We start from the raw sequence: 25,239 nt of genomic DNA, 5'->3' as shown, positions 1-25,239 counted from the left end.
GCCTGAACAGGTGCAAAAGATGAAAGTTTCATCCAAGGAACATCAACTCCACAATGCAGTGCTACCTTAGCTCTGGTTGGAGCATCAGCCTTTATCTCAAGTGGTTCCATTCTGTTATCACATTTCCATGTTTTTTAAAAATTGGGTCCTTTTTTTAATTCTACATCTTGAGGGAAGGCAGAGAGGTGGGAGGGAGACCAAGGACATGGTCAAAGAGAAGGGTCTTGAGACCGGCCTTGAAGGAGGTGAGGGAGGAAGCGAGGTGAAGAGACGGTGGGATGGAGTTCCAGAGTATGGGGGCAGAGAGGCTGAAAGCCCGGCCACCGATGGTAGGTGGGGGTCGGGCGGGAGACATGGAGCAGGTCAGAGCCCGATGAATGGAGGGAGTGGGCAGTTGGTAGGGAGTCAACAGGTCAGAGAGGTAGGAGGGGGCAAGGCTATGGATGGCCTCAGGAGCTGGCAGTATTAGCCTCCACAACTGCATATTCAACCTCACCAAGGCAGTCAGGAACCCGGGTGTCTTGTTCGACCCCGAACTGTCCTTTCTCCCCCACATCCGCGCCATGACCGGCACTGCCTACCACCATCTCCGCAATATTGCCAGAGTCCACCACTGCCTCACCCCTCAGGCTGCGAGAGACCTGGATTCGAATCCCGGCAGGGAGAAACACAGGGCAAGTTTCCTTACTCCACGCACCTATGTTTACCAAGCAGTAAGTAGGAACCAGGTTGTTAGTCGATTGCTGGACGCTATTCCGGGGATAATAATTCCTTAAGAGAGTGGGAAGTGGGGTTGATCAGGGCTATGGGGAGAGAGTGGGGGAGTGGGGTTGATCAGGGCTATGGGGAGAGCGCGGGGGAGTGGGGTTGATCAACAACAACAACAACAACAAGATTCCATTTATAAAGCGCCTTTCACGTCAGGAGGACGTCCCAAGGCGCTGCACAGTTGGGTCATGAGCAGGGGGAAATGGTTAGGGTGAGGGGAGGGAAGGGAGGGAGCGAGGAGGGGGGAAATGGTCAGGGTGAGGGGAGGGAAGAGAGAGAGCAAGGAGGGGGGGAAAGGTCAGGGTGAGGGGAGGGAAGGGAGGGAGCGAGGAGGGGGTAGAGAGTCGAGAGGGGAGCTGAAGGCTCGGTCAAAGAGAAAGGTTTTGAGACCGGCCTTGAAGGAGGAAAGGGAGGAAGCGGCGAAGGCACTGGGGGATAGAGTTCCAGAGCCTCGGGGCTGAGAGGCTGAAGGCCCGACCACCGATGGTAGGGCGGTTGGGGCGGGGGACGTGGAGCAGACCGGAGCCAGAGGAACGGGCAGGTAGATAGGGGGATAGTAGGTTGGAGAGGTAGGAGGGAGCGAGGCCGTGAATGGTCTTTTAGGTGAGGATGAGGATCTTGAAATCAATCCTCTGGGGGATGGGGAGCCAGTGGAGGCGAGCGAGGGCGAGGGTGGGAGTGATGTGGGCGCGAGGCCTGGTGCGGGACAGTACACGAGCTGCAGAGTTCTGAATGACTTGCAGTGTGGAGGGAGGTGCCGGGAAGGCCGACGAGGAGAGAGTTCCCGTAGTCCAGCCTTGAGGTGACAAAGGCGTGAACCAGGGTTTCAGCAGCGTGAGGGGTGAGGTAATGGCGTAGTCTGGCGATGTTCCGGAGGTGATGGAAGGCGGTGCCAGTTGTGGTGCGGATGTGAGGGAGAAAGGACAGCTCAGGGTCGAACAGAACCCCGAGGTTCCTGACTGGCTTTGAGAGGTGGAGAGTGCAGCCTTGGAGCTGATGGTGTCGGCGCCTGAGGTGCAGAGGCGCTGACGTGAGCCAATCAGGAGGGCCTCGGTTTTTCGCACGTTGAGCTGAAGAAAGTTGTCTCTTGTCCAGGACTCGATGTCGGACAGACAGCTGTCAGGACATCGGTGGTCGTGGAGTTGAGACACATGAGACAGTGCGGGGGGTGGAGGAGAAGCCATTCGTTGAGACAAAGTGAAGACGGTGAGAAAGGTATGACCTAAACCATTCAAGGACAGTGCCTTGAAGGTTGAGGTGGGAGGACAAGCGGTGGAGTAGGATAGCGTGGTCGACCGTATCGAATGCTGCCGATAGGTCGAGGAGGACGAGGAGGCAGAGGGAGCCCTGGTCACAGATGGTCAGGATATCATTGGTGACCTTGACCAGGGCAGTTTCTGTGCTATGGGCAGCACGGAAACCTGACTGAAGGGGTTCGAAAAGTGAATGGGTGGAAAGGAAAGAGCGCAGTTGGGAGGCGACAACTCTTTCCAGGACCTTGGAGAGAAAGGGGAGGTTGGAGATGGGCCGGTAGCTTGATAGCTGCGACGCATCAAGGGAGGGTTTTTTCAGGGTGGGCGTGATGGTGGCAGTTTTTAAGGGAATGGGGACAGAGCCAGAGGAGAGGGACAGGTTGATGATGTCGGTGATATGTGGGGCAAGAAAGTGGAGCTGGGAGATAAGGAGTGGAGTGGGGATGGGGTCAAGGGAGCAGGTGGTTGGTTTTAGGGATAGGATGAGTTTGGTGACAGAGGGTGGGGAAACGGGTACGAAGGTGTGTAGGGGAGGATGGGTAGGAGTCGGAGTGTGGGAGTGAGGGGGTGGGGGGTTGGTGGAAGTTGGAGGGGAAGTGACCGCGGAGCGGATTCCCTTGATCTTGGATTCAAGGAAATCCAGCATCTCCTCGCAGTGAAGGTTGGAGGAGATGACCTGCGCGGGGTGGCGGGGGGGACGGAGGAGTCGGGTTGTGGTGGAAAACAGTAGCCTGGGGTTGTTCTTCGCCTCCAGGATTATCCTGGAGTAGAAGGACGACTTGGCCGAGGCTAGAGTGGAGCGGTAAATTTTGAGGAGGTCCAGCCAGATTTGTCGGTGGACCGTTAGGCCAGATTTGACACAGGTGCGTTCAGCAGCCCGCACCTGGCTTTTCAGTGAGCGGAGGTGGGTGGTGTACCAGGGGGAGGAGCGGGAGTAGGAGACAGTGCGGGAAGTGATGGGGGCAAGAGTATCGAGTGTGGAGGAGAGGGTATTGTGGAGGAGGGAGAGAGGAGAAGAGGGGTCGGTGAGGGTTGAAGGCCAGAGGGAGAGGAGTTCAGAGGACTCCAAGGCATCGGTTAGGGATTGTGGGGGTAACTTCTTCCAAGGGCGGTAGAAGATGGTGGTGGGTCTGGTGGAGGTGGGGAGGGGGGTGGAGGTGGTGAAGGAGATGAAGTAGTGGTCAGAGATGGCCTTGTCGGTAATAGTGACATCCGAGACACTGAGGCCCCGGGTGATCACCAAATCGAGTGGGTGGCCGTGACTGTGAGTGGGGGAGTTTATGTGTAGGGAGAGGTTGAGTGAGGAGAGCAGGGAAGAGAAGTCTGTGGAGATGGAGCAGGAGGGTGTGAAGTGTAGGTTAAAGTCGCCCAGGATGATGAGGCGATCGGAGCAGAGGCAAAGAGATGTGAGGAGTGTTGAAATGTCAGAGATGAAGGTGGGAGAGGTTTTAGGGGGCCGGTAGAGGAGGAGGATTTTAAGGGAGAGGAATGAGGGGTGGGAGAGGGTGAGGTGCTCAAAGGAGGGGAAAGAGCCAGAGGAGTAGGGGGATAGGGCAAGTGGTGTCCTTGAGATAAGGGCAACACCACCGCCACGGCGGTTGGGGCGGGGGATGTGGTGGGAGGTGTAGCCGGGTGGTGTGGCCTCCGTGAGGGGGAAGGTGTCGCCTGGGGTGAGCCAGGTTTCTGTTAAGGCCATGATATCAACGTTCTCATCAAGGATGAGATCGTTGATGACCAGGGCCTTGTTGCAGAGGGAGCGGACATTTTGCAGTCCGATGTGGAGGGAGCGGTTGACAGAAGGGTGTGTGGGAGGGGAGGGGGGTCCAGGTTGTGAGGCAGGGATGAGGGAGGAGAGGTTGACTCCCCGGGTCTGTGTCCGGGGTGGGTGGCGAGTGTGGTGGGGAATGGGGCAGTCGGTGTGGCTGCTGCTGGACAGCCAATGCCGAGTGCCGCGGTGAGCCCGGCGGAGGATTCCCAGACTGGAGCAGAGGGAGGTTGTGGGAGGGTCAAGTGGGGATAGAAGACGAGAGGGACGGAGAGAGAGGAGGAGAGAGCGGGAGAGATGCAGAGGGGGGAGGGTTTGGGGGAGAGAGGAGGGGGGCGGGAGGGAGGGGGTGAGGGGGCTCGGGTCAAAGCGGCAGCCATAGTGCGCACGCGGGGACCGGGAGCGAGCGGTCAGGTGGATGGCATTATCCCGTAGATTGGGGCAGCGAACCCAACAGGACCATAGTGGGCTCTGATTTTTTGTTGCGCGCACACGTACCTGAAAACTAATCTATGACGTCAGCGGTTCCCCCGCTCCGCCCCCCGGGGCTGAACTCGCTCCGGCGTCGAGTTTAAGTACCTGGGTCAGTAGGCCCAGGCTCCTCCCCGCGCTGTCCTGCCGCCGCTCCCCGACTCTGGGGAGCTGGGGAGTGGGGTTGTGGGGAGAGAGTGGGTGAGTGGGGTTGTGGGGAGAGAGTGGGGGAGTGGGGTTGTGGGAGAGAGTGGGGGAGTGGGGTTGTGGGGAGAGAGTGGGGGAGTGGGGTTGTGGGGAGAGAGTGGGGGAGTGGGGTTGTGGGGAGAGAGTGGGGGAGTGGGGTTGTGGGGAGAGAGTGGGGGAGTGGGGTTGTGGGGAGAGAGTGGGGAGTGGGGTTGTGGGGAGAGAGTGGGGGAGTGGGGTTGTGGGGAGAGAGTGGGGGAGTGGGGTTGATCAGGGCTATGGGGAGAGCGCAGTGAGTGAGATTGATTTGGAAGCTCTTTTCAGGGAGCGGCACAGACAGATGGGCCAAATGGCCTCGTTCTGTGCTGTATAATTCTGATTCCATGATTAAATGTCCTGCTCTGTATATCCCAGAGGAAGAGTTTTTCTTGAGCTGCCAAGTGAACCTGGAATTTAATGTTCCTGAGTAGATAAACCTTGAAACAGCATTCCTAACAACAACAACAACTTGGATTTATACAGCTCCCCCCACGCCGGATTGTGTCTCAGAGCTTCACAGTAACGGATCCCGGGGCCGAGCCAGGGGTAGGGGGAGGAGCCAGGGGTAGGGGGAGGAGCCAGGGGCAGGGGGAGGAGCCAGGGGCAGGGGGAGGAGCCGGGGGAGGGGAGGAGCCGGGGGAGGAGCCGTGGGGGGAGGAGCCGGAGGGGGAGGAGCCGGGGGGAGGAGCCGGGAGGAGGAGCCCGGGGGGAGGAGCCCGGGGGGAGGAGCCGGGGGGAGGAGCCGGGGGAGGAGCCGGGGGGGTGGGGGAGGAGCCGGGGGGGTGGGGGGAGGAGCCGGGGGGGAGGAGCCGGGGGGGCGTAGTGGGGGGGAGCGGGGGGGGGAGGAGCCGGGGGGGGGGGGTGGGGGGAGGAGCCGGGGGGGGAGGAGCCGGGGGGGTGGGGGGAGGAGCCGGGGGGGAGGAGCCGGGGGGGGAGGAGCCGGGGGGGGTGGGGGGAGGAGCCGGGGGGGGTGGGGGGAGGAGCCGGGGGGGAGGAGCCGGGGGGGGGGTAGTGGGGGGGAGGAGCGGGGGGGGGAGGAGCCGGGGGGTAGTGGGGGGGAGGAGCCGGGGGGGAGGAGCCGGGGGGGGTTAGTGGGGGGGAGGAGCCAGGGGTAGGGGGAGGAGCCAGGGGCAGGGGGAGGAGCCAGGGGCAGGGGGAGGAGCCGGGGGAGGAGCCGTGGGGGGGAGGAGCCGGAGGGGGAGGAGCCGGGGGGAGGAGCCGGGGGGAGGAGCCCGGGGGGAGGAGCCGGGGGGAGGAGCCGGGGGGGGGTGGGGGGAGGAGCCGGGGGGTGGGGGGAGGAGCCGGGGGGGGAGGAGCCGGGGGGCGTAGTGGGGGGGGGAGCGGGGGGGGGAGGAGCCGGGGGGGGGGGTGGGGGGGAGGAGCCGGGGGGAGGAGCCGGGGGGGTGGGGGGGAGGAGCCGGCGGGGGAGGAGCCGGGGGGAGGAGCCAGGGGGAGGAGCCGGGGGGGGGTGGGGGGAGGAGCCGGGGGGGGTGGGGGGAGGAGCCGGGGGGGAGGAGCCGGGGGGTAGTGGGGGGAGGAGCCGGGGGGGGAGGAGCCGGGGGGGGGTTAGTGGGGGGGAGGAGCGGGGGGGGGGGAGGAGCCGGGGGGGAGGAGCCGGGGGGGGTGGGGGGGAGGAGCCGGGGGGTGGGGGGAGGAGCCGGGGGGGTGGGGGGGAGGAGCCAGGGGGGTGGGGGGAGGAGCCAGGGGGGTGGGGGGGAGGAGCCAGGGGGGTGGGGGGGAGGAGCCAGGGGGGGTGGGGGGGAGGAGCCAGGGGGGTGGGGGGAGGAGCCAGGGGGGGTGGGGGGGAGGAGCCAGGGGGGGGTGGGGGGAAGGAAGGTGACCAAAGGTGCGGTCGAAGAGAAAGGTCTTTAGCTGAGACCTGAAAGTGGGAAGAGAGGGGGTGAGGTGAAAGGAGTGAGGAAGGGAGTTCCAGAGCCTCGGGGCATAGTGGCTGAAGGCACAGCCACTGAGGGTGGAGCGGAGGACTCGGGGGACGAGGAGGAGGCCAGACCCGGAGGAACGAACAATGAGGGCTGGAGGATTCCTTCTCCTTTACCAAGTCTGTCTTTCAGCCTTTGTTATCACTGCTTGTCCCAATGTAGATTGACGTGATTTTCAAACCCAAGAGTTGATTTTGGGTCGGGTACATCGGGAGGGATCAGGAGGTGTTTGGTGTGAGGGTATTTGTATGTGAGGGTGAGTTGGTGAGATTGACCCTTTCGGAAGCAGAGAGCCAGTGGAGCCTGGTCAGGATTGGGATGATGGGAGTGCCAAGTTTGCTGGGGGTGAGAATGCGGGTGGCAGAGTTTGGGGTGAACTGGACTGTGTAATTTGTGGAACTGGGGAGACCGGGGAAAGTTTTGAGATATCAAAGTGGGATTCCAATAGCAACAATGAATGTCGTTGTTGTACAGCGGGGAAAGAACAGACGTGTGTTTGTGTGAGGGGGAGTTAACTTATTTTTACCAATGTTAAATACTTCATATTAATCTTAAGCTTCAATACTCACTTTAATCCATTGGTTTTGCCGCTTTACAGATTATTGGGGGTAACTGTGACATTGTTTTCCAGGTGCAGACGGGAACAGATGAGAACAGGTTAAATTACGCTGTTCTGAATCTGCCTCATTCAAAAAAATAGTGGAAACCCAAAGGGATGGAAGAGACCACCGAATAGGGACAAACAGAGGCCAGATGCTGATGTGATGTAAACAGAGGCAGAAGTTCAGTGACGAACACTCAGTGTACAGATATGTTTGTAGTTTCTGTAACCTTGATAAAACAATGCATCTTATTATATTATACAACTAATGTTTTAGTTATTTTTTTCTTTTTTTTTCCAATTGGAACAAATTGTGGATTATAGTTGGGAAAGATTAACAATGCACATGTGTGGAAAGAATTGCAATATAATGTAATACCTTACTTGTTTATGCACATGTTGATCCATAGGTTTGAAATTGTTTCATGATTTACTTGGTAACTATATTAAGAACAGTTTAGATCACTCAGAGGACAGATCCTTTCAATCCCTTCACTTGGTGACCAATGAAAAAACTTTCATTTGAAAACAATACCTGTCACAGGTGGTGGAGGGGATGATCCGCTCCTGATCGGACATGAAGAGATAAATGGTGCAGTGCCTTACAGGTACAGAGAGGGTCACCGCGATTGTGAATGTCCTGAGTCCAGGACACGTGTATGTTGTGTAACTGTAGTTGGTTTCATTTCAGCAGCACATGGACGTGAACTTTAGGGTCTCTAATGTCTTGGTTTGTGCAGCTGCACATGTCCTGGTTAGACAGGGTGTGTGCACACTGGAGGGTGTGACTGTCACTGGGAATGGGCTTTGCTGGTGGAGGAGCTGAAGACTCTCAGGTCAGTGCTGAGCGGTTTCCACACTGTTGGATGCAGTGGTTGACCGAAGCTGCTCCTGAGTTCATTTACTCCATTTATTTTTTACCGTCAGTGAGGTTCAGCAAAGCTGTAATTCAGACATTCATGTAATTCATGTAATTCATGTGTCCTCCTGACGTGAAAGGCGCTACACAAACAATTTGTTGTTGTTGTTCAGATATTCAGTGTCCAGAGCCTCAGAGAACTGATTTGCCAAGAACACAAGGACAGCACATGTATTTTGTATTGAGGTTCGTCAACCTTCCAAAATTGAACATCGTGGATATTTTTGTTTGTATTGATTTAAATAAAATATTGTTGGATGTAGGACAGAATGTACAATAGTAAGGGGTAACAAAGTAAATTCATAAAGTACTGCTTGGTGGCTTTACTTTACTGTTTAACTGTACATGTCAATTAGCTGTCAATATTTTATCATAACAGGTTTACATTTGTACATGATATCTGTTTATCTGTTTCATGGGATGAGGCATTGTTAATATTTGGTAAATGTTTTTAGATTGTGTAGAGAAAAATGCAACAAAATGTAATAATGTAATCATTTACCCATGTTTATCCATACGTTTGGAATTGTTGAAATTGACTGACAGATTAGGCAGAATAGTCTGCTTCCGAGTCTTATTACCCTGTTAAAATTTTTAAAGGAAATTGGGGATTCTAATCGTATCCAGAATTTGACGGAACTGGATTTAAATATAATCTTTGCATCAGTGTTTCTTGGAATTAAAATGAATTATAAGACTTCCCTTCTCCACCGTGCCTGTTGTCAGCTCCCCTTTCCCCCAGCTCAACCCACACTATTGCTAAACGCTCCGAGATGTTGCCCCGCATGAAGGGCGCCATAGAAATGAAAGTTTTTCTTGTTGATATCACCGGGGCAAGAAGCGATTCGGAATGATTCTGACCGTATAATATACACTGAGACACCAGGAAGCCGGGGTGGGGTCAAACCCTGAGCCCGACCTGGGTTAGCAGCTTTCAGCAACTCGATCGCGAACAATAGAAGAACCTTTCCTCATGCTTTACCCTTCGGGTGTGAGATATCATAATCCCTGTACATCTTTCTGTATCGTACAGCCTCTAATTATAGACATTTCAAAAATGACAGAGGAGGGCAATTAATGTGTACATAAGATCACAAGAATGAAGAAGACCCTTCAGCCCATATGATCTCATTCATCCACCATCGAGAATCTGAGACTACAAATGCACGGTTTATTATTATATGCTGGATTCAAAAAAAGGATAATCACACAATCTACTTCCTTCTTAGCCTCACAGGGCTAGAAGATATTTGGTAAGTAACAGCCTTGACATTTGNAAAAAATATTGTGTTTATAAAAATCAGCGGATTTCGCCTCATGCCCTCACTTCCTTAATAGCGATTGGTTATACAGCGACACGACAGGTTATTGCACAGAAGCTCTAATTACTTGGTAAAAAAGGGAAATTCTAACAGTAACTTTAAATGCCTTTTGTCATTTGGTGTTGCTAAAAAGATATTGATTGTTATCAGCGCAGATTGATGACAGAATCAAAATGTATTCTCTATTTTAACTTTGATGTGAAATGATATCTCCACAAGTCCATAATCACAGAGTGTGATTTAACAATGAACAGCTCTTTGGAGTGATTATAGCAAAGATTGGTGTACAGTTCACACACAGCCGTGATGATCTTTCCCGGATACATGTCTAGATTCTGTTCCAATGTTCTCTTCTTTATCTCTTTGGTTCCTCGTCTTTACCTCAGCGTACTGTGTACATTTTTCATCTTTAAATTTGGCAGTTTTCTGGGAGTTGGTCAAATTCAGAGCCGTGTAAGTCAGTGTGATCTCAGCCGCTGCTCCCTGGGTCTGCGAAGGGGAGAAGAGGGAATGGTTAAAATGCTTGTCCACCGGATGTTAAATATCAAATGGCACTATTAAAAAAAGGGAGTTTCTCCAGGTGATCCATACCAATAAGAAACACTCATTGCATTTGGTTTAGCAGTTAATTATATAGGGAGGCCGTCTCAAAGCGCTTCACAGCATATTCGTGAAATGGAGTGACTGAATTTGTAGGCGAACACAACAGTCCACTTGCGCATAGCAGCGTCCTACAAATATTTGGGGGGATTGTTGGCCAGGACACCGAGAGAGAGAAACTCTCTTCTCATCTTTAACATTCACCCAAACAGGCAGACAGGACCTCGATTTAACAGCTCATCTGAAGGTCAGTATCTCTAATAATGCAACACACCCCAGCACTGCATTGGAGCATCAGTTTAACCTGTGTAAATCGAAGTCCCGATGCAAGATTTAAACACAAAACCTTCTGACTCAGAGTCAAGTCTTTATTCTTATCTTGACCGTGGTTCTCAAACATTCCATTCTTTATTATCCGGAACTGCTTGTTCCCTCAGTCGTCTTCCTTAATCTCCGGTGCCTAGCTCTCCTTTATCCCGTGATCTCTGCGGACCTTGAGATGTCCACAAATAGCTTTTAGGACTGATTAGTTTAGTGTGTTCTTCCTCTTTTACTGTTTCGATCATTGATGTGTTTATTCCTACTGGTGCCATCTGACTGCTCATCCCTGCTGACTCGGCCCGTCTCTGTGACCTTGTGACATTCCCTTGTTTTAACTCTTTCCGCACTTTCACTTCACTCATACCGTAATACAACATTTCCAAAGTTATACACTTTATACAGGAAATTTATACTCATGATTGGGCCATCTTAACACCCTGGGCAACAACAGCAGCAACAAAAATTAACCTCCTTTGTTCTAAGGAGCATAATCCATGACTTCCCACCAAAGCTAAATCTTTAAAACCAGTCTAATAAACAGACACTGAAACATCCACCAAGGCTAATTAATATATTATTCCCAAAATTTGGTGTCCAAAGTGAAAACACTTCAACTGAGGCCAATGCTCTAAATAACTGAATAATCACCTGTACTTCACGTCTGTTGTTAATAAAAGCTCCTGAAGCTGATTTCACTCAATGTCCACTTAAACCAAATTATAAGTAGTTGGGATCAGGACAGCAATAGTCTCCTTTGCCACTCCCTAACTGCCTGCAGAGTCAGCTATCGCAACAAAGACCAGGCAATATGCCTGAAATCCTGAACTCTGGAGAGCTTAGTTAGTAATATGGAGCCTATAGAGTGCTCACCTCACAAACGAGAGGACCCGCGTTTAATTCCCGGACAGGGCAAAACTTTAAATGCATTTGCTTACTTCACAAGCCTATGATTAACTAGCAGTAAGTAGGAACCTGGTTGTTAGTCCATTGGTGGATCACTTTTCCGGGGGTGATAATCCCTCCAAAAAATAATAATAATAATTTGGTCACTCAATCCACAACTGTTTGTGGGACGCTGCTGTGTGCAATTGGATGCCATGATTCGGCCACAAAATATTCAGTCAATTCACTTTACAGTATATCCTGTGAAGAGCTTTGAGACGTCTCGAAGATGTGATAAGGCGCTGTATCAAATGCAAGGATTGTTATATGTTCAGTTATTAAATATTATAAAGTAGAGTTAATTACATACAAATGAAAAACGTTACCTGAATAACAAATAGCCATTTATTGCAATGGCACGAGTTAAGTTTCAGAGAACTCTGTTTTACCTTACCTGTACCTTGCTGTATATTGTACTTTCCTTCTCACGTCTCACTTTTCTATTTTTGTGGGATCCAGTGAAATTTAGAGTTTCATAAGAGAGGCTCCCGTTAGCTGCTCCTTGTATGATCTGAAGGGCCATGGATTTGCACAAAAACGAAACAAATTGAAAACAGTTTTATAAAATGAGAAACATAGTGTCCAAGCATATAAAGTTCTGTTGATATTGTTAGGTTATTAATTTCTCCAAACAAAATAGCCTCTACAGTGTTGGCACTCTGGCATCTGAGTCATAAAGTTGAGGGTTCAAACTCCACATTGGGACTTGGAATCACAGTAGTCTGTCACTCCAGTGCAGTGATGGGGCATGTTGCATTATTGGAGGTATCATCCTTCAGATGAGACATTAAACCCAGACATTAAACTGTCTGTTTAGGTAGATATTAAAGATCCCATGGCACTATTTGAAAAGATGTCCAATATCCTGGCCAACAATCTCCCAAATAAAATTGGTCAGTCATTGCATGTTTGTGGGACATTGCTGTGCACAACTGACTGCCGCATTTTGCCCAGAAAATACAGTCAATCAACTTTATAGTGTACCAACAAGAATAACAAATTACATTTATACTGCGCCTTTCACATCGGAAGAACGTCCCAAAGTGCTGGACAGTTAAAGGGCTGCACCCAAACTGAAGTATGGATTCAAAAGAGTTAGAGGGGAAGGGGAGGGGGATGGGAGTATGACCAAATCTTGTGACGTGCTTTGAGATGTCTCAGCAACGTGATAAGGTGCTATATCAAATGCAAGGATTATTATTACACTAATATTATTGTCCTATATGATTCAATACCATTTAAAACAAACATATTTCACATTCAGTGTTCACTATTAAAGTACATCTTGTGAATCTAACATGAGACACTGTTTACAACTGAAGTGCTCTGAGACGCTATCCTGCGAGAAGGGCATTGTATAAATGCAAGTTGTTGTTATTGAAATAGATGACAAACAATGGGTTACTGAGAAATGAAGCTGCTCTCGACAAAATGGCTCCAATGTGGTGGGATTGGCAAAAGAAGGTCAGAGTTAAGTTCTCTCTGTGACGGTCTCCAGTCAGGTTACTGAGCTGGGCAGATCGGCAGGGCACCGCTGATGACAGAAAAATTTTACAGAAAAATGTGTGAAGCTTGAGGCGACGTATTTAAGCACTATAGGAAATGTGAGAGTTATTATGTCAGTGTCAGGACACTCCGAGTTAACTATCTACTGTTGGCATTTTGAATGTATAAATTACACTAACCTCGGATTGAATTGTTTTTGTTTCCTTTTTCTCTGCGCCTGGTAGAAACAATTATTTAAAGAATGTTCCAAGTTATCGTGAAATGTGAAATAATAGTTTTCTTAAGAACAAAGTAAAAAATATATCTGGAAAGTGGTGTGTGAGGCACTGCAGCAGAGGGCGGCTGGTGTGGCTATGGTTCAAGGTGAGACCGGTTATTCTATGGCTTTTCTCTCCTGATCAGAGACCGGGAGATGTGATGCAGTTATGTAAGATTATAAATGCTCCAGGAAATGTAATTATTTTTCTAGTGTGCACACAATTCCAGAATAAGTGTCATCTTCTTCAAATGTTGGACAAAAAGAGGGAATTAGGAAAAGAGGAGAGGAGGTTAGGTGTGTGGCATGTCAGGTAGAATCGTCACCTACAAGACGTGAAAAGCGCTATATCAAATGCAAGGATAATTAATATTATTATAATTATTATCATTACAATGGTTTCAAAATAACTTTGAATGGGAACTCGTCAAGCACCTGTTAGCTAAACGATTCAAAGTTATTCACTTTAGAGGTGGATGCACTATATGGAGCAAGCTTGTTTGGGAAGTGGATAGTAATTGGATATAAATGTCAACCATGTCGCTAATAATATAAATATTAATTTATGATTTAATTTAATAATGGGCTTCAATCAACTCTGTACACTGTCGTTCAAATGTACACTTCAATTTGTCATATACGTTTGATTCTGTAAGAGGTTAAATCAGCATTAGACAGACAGGATATTAATAAAAACTGAAGGATGTAACACGTTATTCTTTCTCTGTGGGAGTCCCCGAGAAACTTATTCACTTCGCAGTGTTGTTGCCCCGAGTCCCTGGGAACACAACAGGTGGGATCCAGACCCAGTCCTCACAGCCACTCGGGTCCGGGTGTCGCTGTGACTCGGTATCATTGGAGATTTATCATTTATTGCATCATAAACATTAAATTGTAAAAATGATTTCGCTTCTTACCTTTGCGACAGATGAGAAAAATGACCGTCAGTACAATTAGCAAAACAGCGGCACCGCCTGAGATCAGAGCGTATCTGAGGTCGGAGTCAACTGCGGGTTCAACAACAACAACAACAGCACCGCGACATTACAGCACAAACTCACAGCGGATCCCTCGGAGCTGCAGCGGAGCTCTCAAATACTGTAAAGGTCAGTTCAACAATTTCTTTCTCCCTCCAATCGCAACCAATCCACAGAGTGACGGCAATAACCCTTTATATTTAACCGTATATAACGTTGAATAAGCGCTCGCGGTTCGCTCAATGAGGTAATCTGTGGGCGGACCTCAGCCCTTCAGCCCTTCCCGGTCCCTCGGCACATGGGAATGGGCTCTGAGCCGCACATCAACTTTCAATACCGATTTTGTTATCATGATTTTATGATTAGGAAAATGAACGAATTTAGAAACTGTCATAATTTTTTAGAGACCAAAAACCATTCAATTTATCAAAGATGTAGACTGTCTCACGGTGGTGACCCCGAAAGCTGAGGCTACGCTGAGCTTCATTGATAAAGGACGTCACTGATGTGGGGGATGGGGGGGAGAGACAACCCGGGTCTCCTGGGGGGAGACAACCCGGGTCTCCTGGGGGGAGACAACCCGGGTCTCCTGGGGGGAGACAACCCGGGTCTCCTGGGGAGAGACAACCCGGGTCTCCTGGGGGGAGACAACCCGGGTCTCCTGGGGGGAGACAACCCGGGTCTCCTGGGGGGAGACAACCCGGGTCTCCTGGGGGGAGACAACCCGGGTCTCCTGGGGGAGACAACCCGGGTCTCCTGGGGGGAGACAACCCGGGTCTCCTGGGGGGAGACAACCCGGGTCTCCTGGGGGGAGACAACCCGGGTCTCCTGGGGGGAGACAACCCGGGTCTCCTGGGGGGAGACAACCCGGGTCTCCTGGGGGAGACAACCCGGGTCTCCTGGGGGGAGACAACCCGGGTCTCCTGGGGGGAGACAACCCGGGTCTCCTGGGGGGAGACAACCCGGGTCTCCTGGGGTTAAACACAGACAGGGTTTCTTCCCTTAGAATATTCAAATAAGACATGTTGACCTTAGCCCCTGTAACAACATTTAGAACTTGGTTAAGAAAAAAAATACAAACAACATGACACGATAAATATTTTTCACTTGGAAATACAACAACAACAAGATTCCATTTATAGAGCGCCTTTCACGTCTGGAGGACGTCCCAAATAAAATAAAAAGAGAATCATCATCTACATTCTGGTTTGGAGCTCGGCCTGAGCTGAGCAGCGGGAAACCCGCCCAACACACATCAACACTTATACACTTTGTGGAGTCCTGTAGCTCAGTGGTTAGAGCACTCGCTTTGCAAGTGAGAGACCTGAGTTCAATCCCAGGCAGAGGGCGAAACCTTGGGCAAGTTTCCTTACTCCACACAGAGCCTAATAATAATCCCTCCAAAACCAAAAACAATAATAAATTGGTCATTTTCAATCTACGACTGTTTGTGGGACATTGCTGTGCGCAATTGGCTGCTGCGTTCGCCCACAAATATACAGTCAATTCCCTTTACAGTGTGTTCTGTGAAGCGCTTTGGGACGTCCTCCCGACGTGAAAAGCGCTATATCAAATGCGAGGATTATTATTATTATTATTATAATAATAACTCGGGCATTTGTCACAGCACCTGCAGTGTGGACACTTTCACGGGCAAATGCTCTAAAGTCCAGTAACTATTTACAGGGAGAATAACAACTTAAGATCGAAGTCCATTTCAGCTCCAAATCTAAACACTTAAATTGCTTTTGTACATAGCGCCCCTCCTGCAGGGGGAGCGGCTCAGAGGGCACCACATCTTGGAAGAGGAACCAGTGTCTTTGGACATGAGTGAGGAGCGAGGCTCTGGCTGATCTCCTCCCCCACTGCAAGGCCTTCTACATAAGAACATAAGAACATAAAAATTAGGAGCAGGAGTCGGCCATTCGGCCCTTCGTGCCTGTGCTCCGCCATTCAATAAGATCATGGCTGATCTTCTGACCTAACTCTGATTACCTGCCCTCTCCCCATATCCCCTAATCACTCTATTTTTCAAGAATCTATCAGTCTCAGCCTTGAAAATGTTCAAGGACTGAGAATCTACAGCCTTCTGGGGAGTGAATTCCATAAGTTCACTACCCTCTGAGTGAAGAAATGTTTCCTCAACTCTGTTCTAAAAGGCTGACCCTTCATTTTAAGACTGACTCCTGGTTATAGATTCTCCCACCGGGGAAACAGTCCCTCTGTGTCTACTTTATCAGCCCTTTAAGAATCTTATAAGTTTCAATAAGATCCCCCTAATTCTTCTGTACTCTATAGAGAATACAGCCCCAGTTTATTCAGCCTATCCTCATAGGTCAGTCCCCTCATCCCAGGCACTAACCGAGTGAATCTACGCTGCACCCCCTCGAGGGCAAGTATGTCCTTTTTTAAATAAGGAAACCAAAACTGCACACAATACTCTCGGTGCGGTCTCACCAAAGCCCTATACAGTTGCAGCAAGACTTCCCTACTCTTATATTCTAAACCTTTGGCAATGAACGCTAACATGCCGTTCGCCTTCTTAGTTCTGCTGCACTGCAAACTAACTTTTTGGGACTGGTGTACAAGGACACCCAAATCCCTTTGAATACCAACACTATCTAACTTCTCCCCTTCCAGAAAATAATCTGTTCTTTTATTCTTGCTGCCGAGGTGAATAATTTCACACTTGCTAACATTGAATTCCATCTGCCACCTACTTGCCCACTCCCCGCGCCTATCTATATCCTGTTGCAATCTTTTTGCATCATCCTGAGAGCTCACTCTGCTACCGAGTTTAGTATCATCCGCGAATTTAGACACATTACATTCAATGTCCTCGTCCAGATCATTGATGTAAATGGTAAATAGCTGAGGCCCAAGCACTGATCCTTGTGGCACTCCACTAGTCACATCTCCTGCCAATTCGAGAATGATCCGTTTATCACTACTCTCTGCTTTCTACCCGATAGCCACTCTTCTATCCATGTTAATATTTTCCCATTAATCCCATGGGCCTTGATCTTGAGTAACAGCCTCTTGTGTGGCACCTTGTCAAATGCCTTCCTAAAATCCAAATATACCACATCTACTGGTTCCCCCTTTTCCAACCTCCTGGATACATCCTCAAAAAATTCTAAAAGGTTAGTCAAGCATGACTTCCGTTTTGTAAAGCCATGTTAACTCTGCCTAATCTTTTTATGGTCTTCCAGGTATCCCATAACTACATCTTTTATTAAGGACTCAAGAATTTTCCCTTCAACTGACGTCAAACTAACTGGTCTATAGTCCTGTAGCTCAGTGGTTAGAGCACTCGCTTTGCAAGTGAGAGACCTGTGTTCATTTCCAGGCAGAGGGCGAAACCTTGGGCAAGTTTCCTAACTCCACACAGAGCCTAATAATAATCCCTCCAAAACAAAAAAAAAACAATAATAAATTGGTCATTTTCAAGCTACGACTGTTTGTGGGACATTGCTGTGCGCAATTGGCTGCCGCGTTCGCCCACAAATATACAGTCAATTCACTTTACAGTCTATTCTGTGAAGCGCTTTGGGACGTCCTCCCGACGTGAAAAGCGCTATATCAAATGCAAGGATTATTATTATAGTTTTCCCTATTTTCTCTCCCATCCTTCTTAAATAGTGGAGTTACGTTTGCAATCTTCCAATCAATGGGAACTTTTCCAGTATCCACAGACTTTTGAAAGATTATAGACATGCCATCCACTATCTCAGTAGCCACCTCCTTTAAAGCTTTCGGATGCAGGCCATCCGGTCCAGGGGATTTATCGGTTTTAAGAGCCGACAATTTACCTAGAACCATCTCTTTACTAACGTTAATCTCCCTAAGTTGCTCGCTAACATTGTCTTCTTGGTCCTCTAGTTTTGGTATGTTTCCAGTGTCTTCTACAGTGAAGACTGGAGAAAAATACTTGTTTAATGACTCTGCCATGTCTTTGTCCCCCATAATAATTCCTCCAGGTCTCTGCCTGTAATGGACCCACATTCACCCTCGCTCGCCTTTTCCTCTTTATATATTTGTAAAAACTCTTGTTGGAGTCTGTATTTATGTTCTTTGCCAGTTTGCCCTCGTAATCTATTTTCTCCCTCTTGATCAATTTTTTGGTCCTCCTCTGTTGTTCCCTAAAGTTCTCCCAATCCTCGGGTTTACTACTCATTTTCGCTGTTTTATAGGCTTTTTCTTTTGATTAGATACTGTCCCTAACTGCTCCAGTTAGCCACGGCTGCACCACCTTTCCCGTGGCATTTTTATTCCTCAAAGGAATATGTGCTCATTGGGAATTTTGCACTACCTCCTTGAATGTCTGCCATTGCTGGTCTACCGTCAAATCTTTAAGTTTAGTCTCCCAGTTTATTCTGGCTAAATCCTCTCTCATACCAATAAAGTTGGCTCGATTTAAATTGAAGACTTTTGCTTCAGACTTAACTACTTCCCTCTCTAACTTAACGCTAAATTCGATCAAATTATGATTGCTTTGCCCTGGAGGAGCCTTAAGTTCCAGTTTGCTGATCAGCCCTGTTTCATTACACAAAACAAGGTCTAATATGGCTTGTTCCCTGGTCGGCTCCTCAGCATATTGATCTAGAAAATTATCTCTAATACATTCTATAAACCTTGTCCCCTTGTGACCCGCATCTTCCCCAGGCACACATAGTCCCGCATGGTCTAGTTATATACAAATAGAAGTCGCCGGGAAGACTCAGCAGATCTGGTGAGTGCTGAGTGTTCCCGGTGACTTCTGCTTTTGTTTTCAGATTTCAGATTTCTAGCATCTGCAGTATTTTGCGTTTGGTCCAGTTATAAACTGGCCCTGAGCTCTCCAACAGCCTACACTTATACAGCGCTCTTCACATCTCGGTGAGACGTCATCCTGACTTACATATTTGTCTGAGGAGCTGGTAACCTTATAATAAATAAGAACAACTTTCCCAATATTTTCCCTTTTCCTGATTAAATAGGATCAGGTGGTGAGTGACTTGGTGTTTGCTTATACATTGACTATATATTTTGCATTCAATTTGCGAGAACCATAACTAGATATTCCACAGTGTCCGCCAAAGAGCAATGATGTGATTTACTGTGTCACCAATTTAGCGTCATGCTCTGCGCTTGGGTTTGGTATAAATGAAATGTTAAGTTACAGAAACTATCGGGCCAGATTTGTTTCAATATATCATTCCAATCTACACCGTCAGCTGTGTTGTCAGTGACAGTCAGTAAGCTTACCTGTGGAGTTGCCTGTCTCAGTGCCAGGGACAGTGTAGCTGATGTTGGCGGCAGTGGGGAGGGACAGGTGAGATACGTGACAGGTATAAACAGCTCCGCTCTGCACCGCCTCTGTCTCGATCAATAAACTGGAAGCTTCATACAGCCCCGCGAGGTTCCTGTTTGTATTTGTTCCACTTACAATTTCTGATCCATTTTTACACCAAGTGATATTCACATCCTCCGGGTAAAAGGCCGCCGTTTTACACACGAGGGTCAGAGAAGCCGCAGCTCCGCTCCCGGACCGTGAGACCACCATCTCCAGGGGGGTCGGGGGCACTTGGGATAGAAACAGAAACACATGTTGCATTTACACAGGTGGCAATATATAAATATAACCCAAGTTTATAATGCGAGTCCTGAAAGTTAGATAAGATTGACTCTGTAAAAGCAGAGTAAACCCAGCCTCCTGTGATTTAATAATCACATCGAACTAGTTACTGCTGCAAACCAGGTGATATTGTTACCCTCAATCCTGAATATACTTTAAACGTTTGCACAATGTGTGCGTTTTAAATGAAAAACTCCTAAAATTATGTTATATGTTTCATCTTGAAATATCAGCATTGCTTATCAGTATCAGGCCCCATGTTCTCCCCCCTCCCCATCCCAGGGCTCAGATCCACTCAGTAAATCCCTGTAAATATCTGCAACTATTATTGTGCAACTTCACCCTCTTGTACTTGGTATATTTGTTGCCGCCCTAAATAACGGATAAAGGGAAATACTCTGTTCACCCTGGAAAGTAAACACTGTATTTTACAAATCCAACAATATATCTATTGATATAGGCTGTTCTGAAGCAGGGGTAAGCGGGGTCTTCCTGGGGCTGAACTGGCTCCAAGGTGACATGTTTGGCAGCGAAATGTCAAATTCAAGCCAAACCTCCGTGGAGGGCTGTAGTCCTGTTCCTGAGCCAGGCGGGTCTGCAGTATTCCAGGGCATTGGTGATGACAGCACAGCCCGGCCTGGCTCATTGGCACGGCTTGGAAGGGCCAAATAGTCACTGGGGGCAGGAAGTTATCCCACTCAGCCCGTTAATGCTGCAGCCAAAGCCCTAACGGGTAGGTAGGGTGGTTCTAGCTGGATAAGCAGCAGGAAAGCTTGTCAGACAGTGATATCAATGGCGAGCTGTGTGGGTTTAGCTGGTTAGACTCCAGCAGCATCGCAACTCACAATCAAGATTCCGACATTGGCTTTAATCAGCCCACACCTGACAAAATACTACTGCAAGTTGGTAAACAGGTTACATCCCACAAAGAGAGAGAGAGCTTTCGACACCAATACGTGTAAATCTCCATATGTAGGTGGGATGCACGGAATTCTCCGTTTGGTTTGGACACTTTTAAGCTTAGTTATGGGTTTCTGCATGTGTCAGACACCCGGCTGGGCAAAATGCAGTGCACCGAGGGAGAACAGAGGACTCCAGGATGGATTTCCGAGGGCAGGGGTGGGGGGAGGCAGCGTTCATTTGGAAGAATTAATAGAAATAACCAGTGGAAATAGTTTCTCCCTATTTAACTTCTCAAACACCTTAAGAGTTCTGAACAGCTTCTCTCAGCTTCCTGTTCCAGTTGAACATTACTTCCCTGGTCTGTCCTATACTTCTCTATACCCTGACATAGTTCCTAACTGGACACATACCTGTGGCCTAATAAATGATTTACATTATTTTAGAATTACCTATTTGTTTTTTATTGAATGGCCCACATAAAGAACCTTGGATTTCATTGTTTTAAACTGTCGCCAATTTACCGTCCAATTTTATACGATTAAAAATGTTCAAAATGTTAGATATTCATCAGCAATTCTCAACATCACTTTGTGCAGAATTTACAAGATGCAACATTCAAACCCGGGGAACAGTAGTACATTGGGGGAGAACAAGCCACGTGCAACATTGACATGTGTTCCTTCATCACCGCCAAAGGAAAGATCAGAGCGGAACCTGGACACTGACTGTTTGTTACAGACGCTCATTAATGCTCTGATCGATCCCGCGGCACAACTCGAAAAGGAGAGGGTGCTTTATCTCTCCCGGTGTCCTGGACAACAATCACTTCATAAAAATTGCCCCCCACTTCGTACTGTTTGTGAGACATTGCTGTGTGCAAACTGACTGCCACGTTTGCCTAAAAAACACAAAGTTACCCCACTTTACAATGAAGTGCGTTGAGACGTCTCAACGACGTGATCAGGAGCTATATCAAATGCAATATTGTTATCATTATACCCTGAGAAGCACTTTGGGATTTCTTCCCGTCATGAAACGTGCTACAACAAGTGCAAGGATTAATATTATACAGCAGTGCTACCAGTTTGCTGATACAGGCTGACACACTTCCCTTCCCTCTAAGATTAAAACAACCAAATACTGGAAATTTTAATGAAAGCTCGACACCAATGAACATTAACTTCTGGCTAAATTACATTTTTATTTTCTCAGACATTCATTAATACTAATCGACTCCTTCGATTTACTTTGGAGGAATGTGAGGATTCCAAGGCATCCGTCCAGGACCCAAGTCCGTCATGTCAGCCTAGCCCAGTGGTAGCGCTCTCGCCTCTGAAGGTTGTGGGTTCAAGCCCCACGTCTTGAACTCACATCGTCTAAACTGACACTCAAATGAAGCGCTGGGGGAGTGCTACACGGTCGGAGGACTGTCCTTCAGATGAGACATTAAACCAAGGTCCTATCGGACTTTCGGGTGGATGTTAAAGATCCCATCAAAATGAGACGAGAGTTTCTCTCTCTGGTGTCCTGGCCAACAATCCCCCCAAATAGGTCATTCGTTTGGTCAATGTATGAGCAACACTGCATTCTACAGTATATCCTCTATTTACTGCATTCCAATAATAGAGAATCTATAACTAAATAATTTATAATAAATAGTAATCCTTGTATCTGATAAAGCATCTTTGGCATTGGGAGAACGCCTCAAAGTGCTTCACACGATTCACTTTAAAGTGCAGTGACTGTGTTTTGTAGGTGAAAGTGGCAACTAATCGCCCCAGCAATGTTCCACAAACAGCCACGAAAGAGCAATTTTATTTGGAGTATTGCCGGCCAGTAATTATCTAAACCCACAACTATGCTCGTTGTCTTCATCTCTTACTGTTTGAATGTGAACCACGTTGGTCACGTACTGAATTGATAAAACAATTGAGGGTGAGAACAAGCCTTCAGAAAAGCTTATGGTTATTGCTTCATGATATGTCACAGTCAATAAAGTATTTACATGTTAAGCATATCTAAATATGAATCGACAACAGGGCTCTCATTATTTTGGAACCAACCCCTTACAAAGAAGATGTGTAAGACAGACAGAACAGTTATTCACATTAACCAGCAATATAAACTATATTAGTTCTTTCTTTTACGATGAGACTCATACAAAGCTGGCTCACCACCCGAAGCTGGCTCTCTGGTCACACAGCGATAGGCTCTCAGTCATTTAAAGTTCATGTTAGAGGATTGCATGAGCTGTGTGATTGGTGTCCATTGAAACATACTTATTTCTGTAACATTTCCATAGTGTTTAAACGGGAATTTGGTCCCATTTTACTTCGCAATAATAATTGTTTGTATGTAGCAAAATGTATAACGGACAATTGTAACCAAATATAAGAACATTGTTTGGGTGAAAGTTGCAAAATACAAAATATATTTTATTATAACTTTATTAAAACCCGAAAAAAACCTAACCCGCCGCCTCGACTGTCACTGCGGCTACTCACCGAACACCAGCAGCCGTGTGCCAGGGCCCTGCGCTCCGCTTCTGTGTCTCACTCGGCAGCGGTACACTCCCGCGTCCTGCAGTCTGGCTGAGAACAGCTGCAATGCACAACTTGCTCTGTTTAGGAAATAAATCTGGATCCTTCCATCTCTGCCGTCCTCCAGGGAACGATTTTCTCCTTCTCGCCACCAGTCCACCTTTGCTGGTTTCTGATCTTTATAGAGTGGCCAAAAGCAGTAAATGGTAACTTCTCCGCCTCTGCTCACTGTGGCGACCCGAGGGTTTTGACCCACAGTCAGTGAGGTCCCGCCAGCCGCTGCCAAAACAGAAAACCATGTGTGTGCAACACAAGCGACCAAAGACCAAACAACTGCTATAAGCTCAACCAAACACGTGCGGGAAACAGAGAGCGACATTCAACACCGACTACAGGGCTGGGGAGAAATGAGCAGCAATGGTGTGAGTGAGGAATGAGCAGATTACCTGTGTGAATAGCCCCCAGCAGCAACAGGCAGTGAGGGACACATGTGGCAGCCATGGGGAGCTGTGTCAGGGACCTGGGGGCAGATTAGGGATTGGAGTTAGCACCAGAGCAATTGGAAACGGACAATGACGTTCAGCATCACGTGCCGACACTTGAGTTTCAACAACAACAACTTACTTTCATATGAGAGCGCAACAACACATTGCGGTTATACAGCGCCTTTCACATTGCGAGGATGTCCCACAGCGTTGGACAGTCCAAGCTGGGGGTTGAAGTCAAGTGCGGTGGAGGGCAAGGGGGTGGAAAGATGACTGAAGGTGCTGTCGAAGAGGAAGCTCTTGAGACGGACTTTGAAGGAGGTAAGGGAGGGAGGGAGAGGGTGGGTGGGTTAAAGTGCAGGGGCAGAATGTCTCAAGGCCTGACCACTGATGATGGGGTGGTCCGGTCAGAGACCACCGAGCGGAGGGAGCAGACAGGTCAGTAATGTTTAGTAGGTCACAGAGGTTGGAAGGAGAAAGACCGTGGAAGGCTTTAGAGGTGAGGATGAGAATCTTAAACGCTACCCTCTGGGGAACGGGGAGCCAGTGGAGCCGGGCGAGAATGGGGAATGATGGGGTCACGGAGCTCAGTGTGGGAGAGGATACTAGCTGCAGAGTTGTGTATAACAGCACATGGGATAGACCTTTACACAGAGAGGATGATCAGAAGAGGATGGCATCCTTCTGTGCTGTATAATTCTATGATTCCATAACCGATGGTGGTCTTATTACATGTCCGTGTGAGAAGATATGATTTGCTGAGGTTATCTTTCAGCAGATACGGAGAAGTGAGATGTGGGAAGGACCTGCCCGGCTGGACAGGACAGGGAGCTGCAGTGGGGACAGATCAGGCCTGTTGGATGTGCCCAGGATAAAAATTGGGGAATGGACAGCTCAGAGACAGAGGCAGAGATGAGGCTTCCTGAAATAGGGAGAAATCCTGCCGAATCTTTGGACTAACTGTTGGTGTCAATTTGCACTTTCGTTGTGCCTATTCAATCTTCGAAAATCCAACCACAATGTCTGTGGTCAGTCGCTAATCTAACTCTTCTGAACTGATGGGAGCACTTACTGTAAGAGCTCACACCACACTGAGCGCTGGTACCGTCCGCTACAGCCACAAACACAGCTACAGTGTGGAGTGGGCTATGGGTATCTCAAGCTGTGCTGTGACAGTGTGTAACGGCGCCTCGTGTGCTGCACATTGACATTGTTGGAAAGACTCACATGAATTAGAGCGAAGACAACGTGTTCCCCATTGACGGGAGGGTTCCCAAGCCTTGGCCGCCGGCCCAAGGCCAATGGCTGGTGTGTGACCAGGAGCCATGTGCTGCCACATTGATCTGCCTTCACCTCGCCCACAGCGCGCCCTCACTCCACAAACAGCAAACACACTCTGACGCCTCGGAGACTTTCTCCCAAGTGGAAAGCACATTTCAAACATTTCAAACCTGACCAGAGCGGGAACTGAGGCTCATTTTCTTCTCCCCCCAAATCCCGACCAGAAACAGCCAACTCAGCAGCGATGGGCAATAGGAGCTCACACTTCCCAACTGTGTGGCTGAGGAGCGCCTGGTGTGCTGCTGTGTGGATGGACCCACTCGCTATACTGCTCTGTTAGTTGTGGAGTTCATGTGAGGATGATGTTGATAGTAAACTCTGACATTATAAATGTCACATATGTCCCGTGTTGTGTGTTAGCTCAGAAACTGGGACTGTGTTTGAGTGCTGAGTTGGTAACTGGACTCAGGAAACCAAAAGCTTCTGAAGTCTCATTCTCAACCCTCTCCCACAAACCCCTCTCGTTTATTTCTTTGAGACTATTTTC

General features: G+C 48.6%; 1 protein-coding gene across 2 annotated transcripts; it reads right to left on the bottom strand.

Moving 5' to 3' along the window:
* Nucleotides 1-8,256: 8,256 nt before the first annotated feature.
* On the bottom strand, nucleotides 8,257-24,956 carry LOC103190639 (signal-regulatory protein beta-1-like). 2 transcript variants are annotated; one of them, XM_042340524.1, is made up of 7 exons: nucleotides 24,639-24,956; nucleotides 23,373-23,446; nucleotides 22,891-23,205; nucleotides 19,114-19,431; nucleotides 13,807-13,896; nucleotides 11,522-11,638; nucleotides 8,257-9,753 (listed from the first exon to the last, which is right to left on the bottom strand). In XM_042340524.1, coding segments are annotated over exons 1-6 (819 nt in total). In that variant the 5' UTR covers nucleotides 24,641-24,956; the 3' UTR covers nucleotides 8,257-9,753; nucleotides 11,522-11,618. The 2 variants fall into 2 exon arrangements, with proteins under 2 accessions (XP_042196458.1, XP_042196457.1); XM_042340523.1 differs by lacking the exons at nucleotides 8,257-9,753; nucleotides 11,522-11,638 and adding an exon at nucleotides 12,304-12,850.
* Between the last annotated feature and the right edge of the window lie 283 nt (nucleotides 24,957-25,239).

The sequence above is a fragment of the Callorhinchus milii genome, unplaced genomic scaffold, assembly GCF_018977255.1.
Source record: "Callorhinchus milii isolate IMCB2004 unplaced genomic scaffold, IMCB_Cmil_1.0 Scaffold14, whole genome shotgun sequence".
NCBI classification, from domain to species: Eukaryota; Metazoa; Chordata; class Chondrichthyes; order Chimaeriformes; family Callorhinchidae; genus Callorhinchus; species Callorhinchus milii.
The sequence above is the reverse complement of the archived record's forward strand: the minus strand, read 5'-3'. Positions and strand labels throughout refer to the sequence as shown.

What these genes read in the sequence shown, in the direction of transcription:
- LOC103190639 (XM_042340523.1), bottom strand. An exon ending in TGAGACAGGCAACTCCACAG is followed by an intron (nt 13,897 to 19,113) that starts GTAAGCTTACTG and finishes TTGAACCCGCAG; the next exon opens with TTGACTCCGACCTCAGATAC. An exon ending in TTTTCTCATCTGTCGCAAAG is followed by an intron (nt 12,851 to 13,806) that starts GTAAGAAGCGAA and finishes TGTTTCTACCAG; the next exon opens with GCGCAGAGAAAAAGGAAACA.